Below are 12,993 nucleotides of genomic sequence, written 5' to 3'. Positions count from 1 at the left end.
ACTTTATATATATATATATATATATTACACACACATAATATATACATAATATACACATTATTATATATATATACACACACAGACACATATTATATTATGTACTGTATTAACCAAAGCTTTTATCTGGTTAATAATTTTATTAGATTTAATGTGTTTAATCTCCCACATTTTCCAAAAAGAAGTATGTTTCATTATTTTTTGTAGAGTTTAAACCACAGGCAGGTTTATTCTATTCTATTCTCAACTGATTGTATGTACAGCGCTTTATAAATAAATAAATAAATAAATAAATAAATAAATAATAGTGCAAGGTGAACCTGTGACTTCCTCAGCCGAGGGCTGGCTGGCATCAGACCAGGCTCAAGGCTCTTTCCTTGCTCCCAATTACGCTGAGACCAGTTCAAGCTGAACAGAGAAAGTGGCTTCGGGACTCCTGTCAGTCTCTCATTTTAGCCAAAGGGACAACTGCAATAATCCTCCCTAAAAATAAAGGTTAGAGTCATTTGCAAAGAATGTTATAAATATGTCCAGATTTTGTCACTCCTCTTTTTTGCATTGCCAGCTTCACATGTGCGCTTGCTCTGGGAGTGCCTGTCTTTGATCTTTATGTTATAAAGGCTTTTAAAATGTAGGAATTTGTTTTTAGTACTATTGTCTAAAGTGGTATCCGCTGCGATTTGGTTTCAGGACCCACCCACCCCCCATGGATACCAAAATCTGTGGATGCTCAAGTCCCATTAAATGCAATGGCATAGTAAAATGGTGTCCCTTATATAAAACGGCAAAAATCAAGGTTTGCTTATTGGAGTTTATAGATGTTTTAAATATTTTCAAGCCGTGGATGTTTGAATCCGTGGATAAAAAATCAGTGGATAAGGAGGGCCAACTGTATTGTCTATAGTGGGCCCTTGGTATCCTCTGGGGCTTGGTTTCAGGACCTCCTATGGATACCAAAATCCTTGGATGCTCAAGTCCATTAAATGCAATGGCACATAAAAGGTCAAATTCAAGGTTTGCTTTTTGGAATCTATATCTTTTTGGAATATTTGCAACCGGTGGATGGCTGAATCCATGGTGAAAAATCCTTGGATACAGAGAGCCGACTGCATTTTTCTTTTTAAAAAAACATTTGAATTTATTTCATCTTATTTTGTCCCTGCCTTTCTTAATAATAATTATTATTATTATTATTTCTTACCCGCCTCTCCTCAAAGCTCAAGGCTACAACATATTCCAAACACAATCGTGACACAAAATACACATGTTAAGCTGCATCTCTACGCAATATTTGTATTACAATACATAGGGCAATAATTAAATATAAATTAAATTCATGATTTAAAAAAATCTTCTACTTATCAAAGAGCAACCCTCCCTAGACAGCCACAATTATTAAGAAAAACAAAAAACCCCACAGTTAAAAAGACTTTCAGTTAGAAGCATTTTGAGCCCCTGCCAGATCAATATATAGGTGCAGAAATGTTTAAAAGACAAGGCAGCATTCTATCCATCCATCCATCCCTTCCTTTCTTCTTCTTCTCTTTGTTTCTTTCTTTTACGGCGCTCAGCTCTTCATTTTGGTTTTGACCAGGCTCACCCTCAGAGTCATGGTCAGAATGTTCTTTACTTCCCTCCTCACCTTGACCAGGGTTCGAATTCCCACTCTGCCATGGAAACCCACTAAGTGACATAGGTTTTTGTGGGTTCTTCGGACTACGTGGCCATGTTCTAGAAGAGTTTATTCCTGACGTTTCACCAACATCTGTGGCTGGCATCTTCAGATGCTGGTGAAACTTCAGGAATAAACACGTATACAACATGGCCACATAGCTCAAAAACCCCCCAACAAAAAGTATGGATGCTGGCCATGAAAGCCTCCGACTTCCCACTGAGTGACCTTTTGCAAGTCACACTCTCTCAGTCTCAGAGGAAGGCGAAGCAACCCCCCGAACCAATCTTGCCAAGAAACCCCACATAATAAGGCCACTTTAGGTTCACCATAAGTGGGAAATGACTTGAAGGCACCCAACACCAACCCAATGAAGTCTCTGGCCACATCTGTCTCTGGAAAAGGAGGACGAAGAGCTACCTCAGAGTCACATGCAGACAATTCTGTATTTCCCTCCTCAGCTTCATCTGCATTGCTGCCGCCTGCTTCCCTGTGAGCGCTTTGTCACAAGACTGGTAAATGACCCTGTAGCAGCGGCTGGTTTGGCCTGTGTCCAGATTCAAGAAGCTGTCAAGCAGGTGGACAGACACCACTGTTTCACCAGACACATGCCTGGCAATGGTGTGGAGCTGGATTTCATTGAATTCTCGTGATTTGGGAACCCAGAAACTGACATCATGCAGATAGGAAGGCGGATAGAGTGAAAAGCTCTTGAAGGGCCCTAAACGCCCTCCTGCAAACTGTGGGAGGAAACGTTTGTCAGAGGTCCAGAGCATGCGCCAGTCAGCGATTCCACATACTTGCATGGCCAGAAGATCGAGATTCAATGAAGCATAAACTATTATGTGATCAATGCTTGTCGGCTGCCATGGAACTGTATTTATTGTCCCTACACAAAGTGTCTTTGGGACCTGATCAGAAGAATCCAGGGCCACAGTGATAAGGTATTTTGATTTATGAAACTGAGGTTCAGGAATCAGAAAAACATTGCGGGCTAATGTTTCTGGCTTATCTGTTGTACAGTCGAATAGTGTTTCTGGCTCATCCGTTGTACAGTCTACCTTGCCACCTGAAGATTGGAGGAGGGAGTTTAAAGTCCTTGTAAGGTTTTCTGCAAGGAGCTGGGAACACACATCTTCCGAGCCCTTATTCACCAAAGAAATAAAGAGGGTTTCATGAAAAATAGGCAGCGAATGGGCAGAAATCTTGCATTTCCTAAAAGCCAATCCATTCAGTGCCAGGAAAGTCCCAAGAGGAAAGTCTGTTTCTTGAAAAACTGTGTGAAGAGAAGGTAGCAGAGAAGGTCTGAGATAGTGTCTCCCCAAGAGCCAGTCCCTTTCCTTGTTCCCTTGATCAATACGCTCCAAGCCAGGAAAAAAACCAGAAGGAAAGGCAAAGGCTTCTGTCTTGCTTGCGGTTCTGTTAACCACGGGCTCAGGATCTGGGTTTCTTATTACAATGGGAATCATCCAAAAGCCATCCAGAGAGGAAGGAGAGTTGTAACTATCTTGGAATACCAAGGGAAGGGATGACTGAACTTTCTGAACTGGGAACGATTTGCCGAGTTCATCAATTAGCTTTTCGTTTATTGTTCTTACAGGATGTTCTGAATTCCCATCTAGAAAGCCCCTATTTAAAATAGCAAAAAGACCCAAAAAAGTATATTAGATAAATCACTGAAACCATTTTAAAAAACAGCAAATCATTCACACAGTACCAGATCTGTAAAATGTTCCATGGTACTCAGCCCATTCACCAATATTCCCGTTTCACAGAAAAGAAAGACTCTCTGGCTGCAAACTTCCCTTCTTGTCCCAAGCCATATGGGATGAGTTGATCTCCTCACGGGTGAAAGAAAGAAACCTCTTTCCAGCAACAGCACATTATGACAAGAACAGTAACTTGTCCAAAGCTGCATAAAGATTCCATAAGCCAGGAACTGAATGTAACTCTTCCTGGAATGGGAATCTATCAAACCACACTATATTTTATACATGATGAGTAAGAGTAGATTGCAGTATGAAATGTACATAGATGCATATGCATTTGAAGTCAATGGAATTTATGCCCAAGAAAACATAGTGAGGATTAGGTTGCAATTCCAATGTACCTCAGGATTAAGATCCTCTGAATTTTCCATTCAGCAGCTGACTGGTTGCGCTGTGCATGGCCAGATTAATAGGATTTGGAATCTTGGCTGCATACCTGTTTATTTTATCTAGAAATATCTCTGGAACACAGAAGGAAACAGTCTTGCCTCCCAATTCTGTGTGACGGATCACAGGCCCAGGGTGATGGAAATGGAAACTTCTCGTGAATATGTGGTTCAAGGCGCCTTCCACACAGAATGATTTATCCTGACTCCTACAAATAAAAAGGCAAGTTTGTTATGAGCAAGCAAGCAGTTGCTTTCCATTAGAACAATGAAAGTGAGTTACATGAGTTACAGTTATTACAGGCTTCAAAAGTACATTATAGAAATCTTGTTCACAGACACTTTGGCCAGGTTACATTCAATTGCAGAGATGAGATTCCAGCAGAATGCTTTGGAGAAGTAATGCCACATTCATAGGCACTTTGCAGAAATAAGTCCAAGGGCAAAGATAACATATCAGCAGTATGGAAGATCCCAGGAAATATTCTTTCCATGGTTACTGTGTAGTGGTCACAGCTTACCTGTAGCCTGTACATGTATATCCATGAGCATCCCTGATGTGAAATGGATGAATGTCACTGAGGATGAATCCCGCCTCTGCTGCCATAGCCACGACTTGCCAGCTGTTGTGCCACTCCCTCATCGGCTGGTCGGCAGGGGTCCCACCCTGTCCTCTGCAAAGCGCCACATGGACCTCTCCTTTCTCTGCCAGGACCTCTGCACAGCTGCAGGAAGAACAGACAAGGGGCTTTCTCTTGTGGCTGGTGCAGCAAATCACTGACTTTTCTGGCTAATTCTGAGAAGTCTCTAGACAAGGGTGGGAAGGGGAGGAAAGGATATTCCCACCTGATGATGAGAAAATAGTGCTCCCCAGGCTGTGTGATTTGGAGGACCAGCAATTTTGTTCCATGGACTGGCACTGAATTTGTACCCACTGGGTGCAAACTGTTCATTCAAAATTTCCTAGGGTGAAATTTTGCATCTGCATTGCCGCCACCTGCTTCCCTGTCAATGCCTGACCACTGCAAAACAAGCCTTTGGCCTGATCCAGCACAATTCTTCTTATATCCTTATAAAGCATTCACATTTTCTTACGAGACTTCAGAAACACATTCCTGAAATTGTTATAGTTCCTATAACTAAGAGAAGGTTATGAAAAAGGCAAAAAGGGGGATCAGCTCCAAGTTGGTCTCTTCCTTGTTCTCCTTCCTCAATGAAACCCTCAATTTAAATTCTCCTTGTTCATCCACAATAACAGTGCTACTCAAAGTGGTGGTCCATGGACCAGTGCTGGTCCCTGGGTCATTGGCTGCTGGTCTGTGGTGAGTTTCCAGGAAAGAACCACATGGTAGTGATATGGCACAAAAATATTACCTGTCTCTGATACATCAAGGAGGGGAAAATCATCATTCTGCACCACGGTTTTATGTGAAGCATTCAAAACAAGGCACAGAAATTGAGCATCACTGTGCCGAAAAAGCAATGGCAGACATAGCTGGTTTGTGTTCACATATTCTGAGAGCAGAGTCCCTGATATATAGTAGTAATAGCATGGAAATTAGTAAAGCAGTAATAACTTGGAAAATAGTGTTGTAACAGAAAACGAGCATACAAGTCATTTTGTACTTGCCTGCAGAAAAACCTGGCGAGAAGCTCCCTGTTTCTTTTCACTCCAGCTTTTCTCCCGCAGTGAGGGAAGTTGAAATAGATGCGGTCAAAATTCCTCTCGGTTGGCAAGAAGCGCTCCTGTAGTTTTGTGCAGTCAACACAAAAGTGAACTTCGGCCCCTGGTATAAAAAGGAACATAAACAGATAGGACAAATTAGATAGACAGGAGGCTGGCATCTTCAGATCCTATATCTTCAGATCATATATATGAGATATACAATTATATATCTATCTTCAGATGCCAGCCACAGATGCTGGTGAAACGTCAGGAATAAACTCTTCTAGAACATGGCCACATAGCCAGAAAAACGCACAGAAAACTATGGATGCCGGCCATGAAAGCCTTCGTCTCCAAAGACAGTCACACAACCACTGTTTTTCTTTGTCGCCTTTCTTACCTCTTTTCTTCAGGTATTGTATATTGGATTTAGCAAGGGCTTGTCTAGAAACGGTCTCTTCACTCTCGTAGCAGGTAGCAACAATGTGAGCTTCACAACCCTTTGCTTTGCACAAACCAGCTGAGAAGGACAAATTTCCTTCTCCCACCAGGAGGACCAAAGGCTGACGATGGAGGAGATCCATGGTGAAGAAGCCTTTGACGGAAGAAGGAAAAGTCAGCCTGGTTTCAAAGACATCATCCTAAGTCACACAAGGTTTGCAAAACGCCACTGCTTCTGACAATACCTCATACCTTGGGAAAGTTATCTTTTTGGACCACGGTTTCCTGAATCCTTCAGCTAGCATAGCATTCGGGAAGCAGTGGACCACAAAGATAACTTTTCCAAACTCTCTCTATGGCATCATAGGCTCAAGTCAGCATGGCTTAAAAGGAGATTGCCAGACCAAATATCCCCCTCCTTGGGACAGGATGAGAAATTCAAGCAAACTCATTGACTCTTTATCTATACACACAGACATGCCTTCCAAGATATTTGGACAGCGGCAGGAAGGATAGAGGTGGAGAAGAAGTCACTTTCAGCTGTCTCTCTCTCCCTCCCTCAATAGACCGCAAGCTGAACATGAGTCAGCAGTGTGACGCGGCAGCTAAAAAGGCCAATGCGATTCTAGGCTGCATCAATATTATTCATTTATGGTATTTATACTCCACCCTTTAGCCCTAAAGGCTCTCAGAGTGGCTTACAATTATTAATTAATTAATTAATTAATTAATAATAGGATTTATTTAGATGGTTCCCTGCCCTCTGGCTTACAATCTAAAAAGACATGACACAAAAGGAGAAGGGAATGATGGTGGGAAGGGGGATCAGGTCCAGCAGTTCTTCTCTCTTTGTATTATCTTGTACTGTATTATTATTCTATTGTTGTAATCCCGCTTTGATCTTCGGAGAGGCAGGAAATATAAATAAACTATTATTATTATTATTATTATTATTATTATTATTACTATTATTCTCTCCGTCTGAGGCCTGGACTAAGGCAGATGGACTGGAGGAAGGAGGGCTCTGCTTCTTAGTCCTGAGTTATTTAGGGGAGTGAAGTGTCTCTAGATCAAGGGATGCAATAGCCCCATTCTATTCTGCTTTGCTTAAGCCTCACCTGGGATAATAATGCTGCGTCCAGTTCTGGGCAACACAATTCAGAAAGGATATTATGGAGAGGCTGGAGCATCATTCCAGAGAAGGGAGATCAAGATGGTGAAGGGTCTGGAAACCATGCCTTAAGAGGGGATACTTAGGGAGCTGGGGATGTTTAGCCTGGAGAAGAGAAGGTTAAGAGGGGATATAATAGCCCTGTTTAAATATATGAAGGGATGTAATGTTGAGGAGGGAGCGAGCTTGTTTTCTGCTGCTCCAGAGAACAGGAAAACAGAGCAATGGATGCAAGATATAGGAAAAGAGATTCCATCTCAACATGAGGAGGAGCCTCCTGAGAGTAAGGGCTGTTAAACCGAGGAAGACGCTCCCTTGGAGAGTAATGGAGTCTCCTCCTTTGGAGGCCTTTCAGCAGAGGCTGGGTGGCCATCTGCCAATGGGGATGCTTTGCTTGGGAGTTCCTGCATGTCCCTTAAAAGTCCATTCCAACCATAGAATCCCAAACACACTGCAGAAATAGCCCAGTTTGAGACCGCTTTCAACTGCCCTGGCTCAAGGGTAAGGGGATGCTGGGAAGTGTAGTTCTCTGCCAGTGCCACAAGGAACTACAACTCCCAGAACTGAGCCAGGGCATTTAAAGCGCTCCCGAACTGGGTGATTCCTCCTCCCTCCCAGCCTCGCCTCAAGTCAAACCGGAAGCCGGCGTTGGTGACTGCAGCGCTTTTTGCGTCACTTCCGGCGCGCGCTTCTCACTCTGAGGGCGGTTGCTATAGCAACGGACCCCACGCTTTATGCGGGAGCCTGAGAGTGGAGGAAGATTTGGCCTGGGGTGCTCCGCACTGAGGAATTAATGCGGTTTGCACCACTTTGTGAAACATTTAAGAGAGTTACAATAATAAATGGATCACAAGGCTGGATCCAGACTGAGGAAATAATAACCCGGTTTGGAAGCGCTTTAACTTGTTGTCTGGCTGTCTGCTAGAATTCTGGGAGTTGGAGTTTGTTGTGGGGGCCAGCGGAGCAGAACTCCGCTCTGGGCCCACAACAAACTCCAACTCCCAGATTCCATAGCCGACCGCCAACAAAGACTTAAAGCTCTTCCCAACCGGGGTTATTATTTCCCCAGTCTGGATCAGTCTTTTTGGGTCCAAAACTGCAGAAATAACCCAGTTTGAGACCCCTTCTTCAACTGCCTTGGCTCAGTGCTGCTAGGGAATTCTGGGAACTGTAGTTCAATTGTGCACAGACAAGGGGGCCCAATGTCTCTCAAAACTACACTTCCCAGCATCCCCTAGCCCTTGAGCCAGGACAGTTAAAAGGTCTCACATCTCGGGTTCCTGATTCAACACTCATGTATAAGTCTAGACATTTAGGTTTTAAAATGGACCCAAATACCAGGCGCATCAATTATATATATATATATATATATTATATGGTGAAAGGCTGAGTTTGATTGCCCTGGAAGTATTCTCTTTAGGAATCTCTAGCTTTCCGGTGCAACTTTTAGTTAAATTTGACCATAGAGTTGCACTGGAGGACCTAGATATTCCTAGAGAGACTACTCCACTAGGCCTTTGTAGCTCCTCCAGCGCAGCTCTATGGTCGATGTTTGTTGATTGTTGACCGTAGAGTTGCACTGGAGGACCTAGAGATATTCCATATTAAGCAAACCCATGAATAATGAAAGCCGCAAATATCAAAGCCACACATATGGAGGGATGTGTGTATATGGTACTTCTGCCGTGTGTTTTGGGCCTGAGTGGCAAAGGGCAGCTGAAGCCATTTGGGATGAAAGGAGGCTAGAGATGCTCTGAGGCCTCTGACATCAGACCCAGCCGATGACCAGGGACTTGCATCACAAACTGGGCAGCTTTGCTGGCTGCCTCCTCCATTTCCTTGGTCAGGGAGGCCAAGATCCCAAGTGCCTCCCAACACCATTCACAGCCCTCTAATCCAGATTCGCCCTCGATCCGATATTGTAAGAGCAAACTCCGTTTAGGAGTAAACCAACAAAGGGGTGTTGGATATGGACGAGTCCAGTAGTTCTTACACGACAACTTCAGACTCAGAGGTATTTTGCAGCTGAATCCCGGGGGCCTCATTCCCACTACCTTTTAAACCAGAACGCAAATTGGTTTGAACCGATTCAAATGACCATGGTTCCCACTTGAGGCAATTTGGAGAGTGGGACCATGCGCAAGACTCATTTAACCTGCGTCTTTTTGAGAGACCAGGGTTTGAATCCTGGCTCAAGCATGTCAACCCATTAGTTTACATGCTCTCAGCCTCAGGGAATGAGCATGACAAGCCTCCTCTGAATACAAAGTCAAAGGCTTTCTCTGTCTAAATTGCCAAGAAAACTCCATGATAGGCTTCCCTTAGGGTTGCCATAAGTCAGGAAGGCACACAACAGAAACAAATCAGCCACATGAAATGAAAGCCAAATAGCTTAATGGAAAAAGATGCATTTGTAAACTCTAGCCCTGTGTTTTCCTTTGGGCTTAGCTACACTACAGGTATGCCATGCCTACAAATGCAGATGGATTCATAAGAGAAGTCAAACTGATTTCAAAGGGATTTTCCCTCTGAAGTGCACCTAACATTGTAGTAAAATTCAAAGATATAGCTGTGTTAGTCTGTGGAATGAGTATGTAAGGAGCTCTTGTACTATTTTCATTTTAATTTGTAGTTTATTATTATTATTATTATTATTATTATTGTAGCACTTTTGAGACTAACGGAAAGAAAGGAGTTGGCATAATGGGCTTTTGTAGACTTAAGTCTACTTCCTTAGAAGACTCTGAGGAAGTAGATTGTAGTCTATTGTAGTCATGCTGCCAACTTCTTTCTTTCAGTTAGTCTCAAAGGTGCTACAAGAGCTCTCTAATACCGCAGCATGACAGTGCAGTTGTGCGTATGTTGACTCACAGGTAAGTCTCGCGACGTTTCATTCTTACCCCTAGCGAATGTGTTTAGGATTGAAGCTGTCACTTCAAACTACGGTATAGAACAGACCATAGTTTGCACTGTATCCATGTTCTCTGTGATGAGACTGGTTGCCTGTCTCTAACCTGCTCTTTTGTCTCTTCCTAGGCCATGTCCTTCTCTTGCTTCTTCAACCCTCTTCATGGCTGTTTATTGCATGCCAATGGCCATGGAGAAGTGTGGACAGATTGGAACAGCTCCTCCAAGTTCTTCCAGTATGGATGGAGGTGCACCACCAATGAGGACATGTACGCCAACAAAACCCTCCTGGGGAACTGGAACGAGGACCGTTACGACATTCGGAGAGTGCTACAGCCAAAACCTCTCCCTTCTCAGGTTAGAAGGCCATCTCCTATCCTTCAACTGTGGTTTGCATTGAACATATAGAGCCTCTTGACGCCCTCCAAATGGTGATCCAAATGTTTTAAGCATTGATTTCCAGACACCTCAAGCATCATGGTCAATGGAAAGGGACTGTGGGAGTTGTGTCATCCCAAGCATCTGGAGGACCAAATATTCCCATTCCCAGTCTAAAATCTTAACTGTAGTAGTTGCCTCCCTGAGAAGGTCTCTCAAGACATTGGTATCTAAGATGTGGGATAGAAGATTTTCTGGGAAATTTTCAATCATTGTGTGTGTGTGTGTGTGTGTGTGTGTGTATGTCTCTTCAAGTCACCTGCCAACTTATGAATTTCCTAGGGGTTATTAGATGGGTTTAATATAGGATATGAACATATAGAATTGACAAACCCTAGCATACTGACTAGGGCTTCTGGAACTTGCAGTCCAACAATATCTGGAGGGCCACATGATGCCCAATCTGTTACAGCAGTTTGTGTTTAATTTCTTCTAGATAAAATATTTGTTCTGGTGTAATTTAGCTTTTAAGCTAGGCAGGATCTGGAAAACTGACTTTTTGAAGTACTCCTCCCAGACTCCTCCATACACCTATGAGAGGGTTAATCCAAAAAGACACTTCCCAGGCTCTGTCTAATTGAGATACAGTATCACTTAATGGCCCTTACATACAACTCAAAGCTTGATGGGGGGAGGCATAATCCAAAAATGTAATATTGAGAGCCCTCTATGTAGGTTGCTTTCACTGCTTGCTATCTCTTTCTCTGCAGTTCTGGGTTTCTTTTCCTCTTTTGCAATCAGTGCTTGTTTTCAGGGGCACATTCTGCTGCCTGTAGTAATGAGGTTTGCTTGTTAGTAAGCGCATGTTGATCAGTTGTATTTAATATCCTTTCCATCCAATTATATCCATTGCTTCTACTGAGCTTTGATTCAGTGTGGGAAAGGACTTGTAAATGGAGATGCATTAGTGATAAAATCTCTGAATGGTTCAACCTGCTTTAATGAAGATGGTTTCGTAAGTAAACCTGAATTCAATCTGTGCTTTCCCTTTCAGTATGCTCACTGCTTCGAGTCCACCTACTCCAAGGACTATTCCAAGGAAATGCCTCACAGTACAAGAAGTAGGTGCACAGAATGGAAAGCTGGACATAGAATTGGGGGGTAGCAAGGAGAACTTGAGGACTTTTAATTCCTGCCTCGATGCTGAATCCCATTTACTGAAGTATTTCTAACATTTAAATCAAAATAAGAAGGCAGGCTATATGCACACTGTCTGCCTACTTATTTTGATTAAGATGTTAGAAAGACTTCAGTAAATAGGATTTTGAGGAGCCAAAGGTCATACTAAAATGTCAATAACGAAGCAAGCATTTCATATAAAAAGTGAGTGGGGTGCAAATGTGCCACAGCAAAGGAGTATAACCACCAGAAATTGCAGCCAGTTGTGCTCGCAATTTGAGGTTTTAAATTGCGTGAGCAGCTGTGGCGATGGCTCATTTTTACTCCCACATGCTAAAGGTAATGCAGCATCACTATCATTTGCCTTTTTAAAACCCCTGCCATTTTTTTAAAAGTTGGGGTGTTGGGGACCTGTGGCAGGAGGTCATTGCAACCAAAGCATATGCTTCTGGTATGGCACTGTTTGGAGACATTTGAGGTAAAAAAATATAATGGGAAATTTGGCCTTTAACTTCTTTGGGGGGACTGTGGTTCTGGTGGGCTTTGAGGGCCATATAATTGGAGCCCAGGGGTGCATTTGGATCTTGGAACACATTTCCCCGCCCCTGCTGTAAATGAACTATTGCACCACCATCCCTCCAAAGTTTTCATTGCATAACCTTGACATCTGCTTCCATTTCAAAAGTGGTGAGGGTTGCGGAGGGAACCATGAATGTGTGAAAGTCCAGAATTTAAAAGGCAAGGAACAAAGTGCCCCTAATATTTTTACCAATTCCATTTTATAAGAGATGAGATCCCACATGCGGTTTTGCCGAGACACAAACAGGAAAGGTGAACAACTCCACCTGTCGGAAAACACCTGCTGTGTCCTTATGATCAAACAGGAAAACCTCTTTGGGCTTTGTGATATGTCATCTGAGGTCATTGATTTTGTTTTCAGTAGTCAGGCACACCCTTTGAGCTTCTCTCTCTCTCTCTCTCTCTCTCTCTCTCTCTCTCTTTCCAAAGGAGTTACAAGAGAGCCTCACTGGTTCCCTGGACACCAGCCAGAGCTGGAGCCTCCTCCTATCAAGCCAACGGCTCGTTCGTGTTACATGATAGATTATGAGCCTCCATATGGCAGGCCAGACCATTCCTTGGCTGAGAGGATGCCCAAGGATTCAGTAGGAACGCCACGGAAACAGTAGGATTAGAGGGGGCTCTAGCCTGTCTTGGGACAACCAGGGCAGCTGGAAGACTCTGCTTACAAGATCCAATTGCCCTCTCCATTTCTCTCCTCTGAGATTAGCTGCTGGGCTGCTGGGTAGCAACTCAGAAAATGTGTCTGTAAATAAATCAATGTAAAAATGCACCAGAGTGAGGAGAGGATTCTTCCTGATTCTTGTATCTCCCAATATATTTTTAATTCTACTTGTTTTCTTTTTCTT

At 43.2% G+C, this 12,993-nt stretch overlaps 2 protein-coding genes across 4 annotated transcripts; one reads left to right on the top strand and one right to left on the bottom strand.

The window, feature by feature from the left end:
• Positions 1-1,908: 1,908 nt before the first annotated feature.
• Positions 1,909-7,257, bottom strand: FDXACB1 (ferredoxin-fold anticodon binding domain containing 1). The gene is made up of 6 exons (XM_042474059.1): positions 7,050-7,257; positions 5,891-6,085; positions 5,455-5,611; positions 4,346-4,549; positions 3,875-4,033; positions 1,909-3,298 (listed from the first exon to the last, which is right to left on the bottom strand). Exons 2-6 carry the CDS (start codon positions 6,072-6,074, stop codon positions 2,086-2,088), a joined length of 1,917 nt encoding a protein of 638 aa, XP_042329993.1. The 5' UTR covers positions 6,075-6,085; positions 7,050-7,257; the 3' UTR covers positions 1,909-2,085.
• A 469-nt stretch (positions 7,258-7,726) lies between these two features.
• Positions 7,727-12,915, top strand: C6H11orf1 (chromosome 6 C11orf1 homolog). Of its 3 annotated transcripts, none has more exons than XM_042471276.1 (4): positions 7,727-7,874; positions 10,139-10,366; positions 11,442-11,508; positions 12,575-12,915. In XM_042471276.1, the coding sequence occupies exons 2-4, from the start codon at positions 10,142-10,144 to the stop codon at positions 12,751-12,753; spliced, it is 471 nt and encodes a 156-aa protein (XP_042327210.1). In that variant the 5' UTR covers positions 7,727-7,874; positions 10,139-10,141; the 3' UTR covers positions 12,754-12,915. The 3 variants fall into 3 exon arrangements, with proteins under 3 accessions (XP_042327210.1, XP_042327211.1, XP_042327209.1); XM_042471277.1 differs by having other exon boundaries at positions 7,791-7,900; XM_042471275.1 differs by lacking the exon at positions 7,727-7,874 and adding an exon at positions 8,566-9,116.
• Positions 12,916-12,993: the final 78 nt, after the last annotated feature.

The sequence above is a fragment of the Sceloporus undulatus genome, chromosome 6 (assembly GCF_019175285.1).
Source record: "Sceloporus undulatus isolate JIND9_A2432 ecotype Alabama chromosome 6, SceUnd_v1.1, whole genome shotgun sequence".
NCBI lineage: Eukaryota > Metazoa > Chordata > Lepidosauria > Squamata > Phrynosomatidae > Sceloporus > Sceloporus undulatus.
This window is presented reverse-complemented; position numbering and strand designations above follow the sequence as displayed.

Excerpts from the sequence above, each read along its gene's own strand:
- FDXACB1 (XM_042474059.1), bottom strand. The coding sequence starts at position 6,074 with ATGGATCTCCTCCATCGTCAGCCTTTGGTCCTCCTGGTGGGAGAAGGA. Across the intron at positions 5,612-5,890 it reads ACAATACCTGAAGAAAAGAG|GGGCCGAAGTTCACTTTTGT; the intron begins GTAAGAAAGGCG and ends TTTTTATACCAG. Across the intron at positions 4,034-4,345 it reads TATACATGTACAGGCTACAG|GAGTCAGGATAAATCATTCT; the intron begins GTAAGCTGTGAC and ends TTTTATTTGTAG.
- C6H11orf1 (XM_042471275.1), top strand. The coding sequence starts at position 9,072 with ATGGACGAGTCCAGTAGTTCTTACACGACAACTTCAGACTCAGAG. Across the intron at positions 9,117-10,138 it reads CGACAACTTCAGACTCAGAG|GCCATGTCCTTCTCTTGCTT; the intron begins GTATTTTGCAGC and ends GTCTCTTCCTAG. Across the intron at positions 10,367-11,441 it reads CAAAACCTCTCCCTTCTCAG|TATGCTCACTGCTTCGAGTC; the intron begins GTTAGAAGGCCA and ends TTTCCCTTTCAG.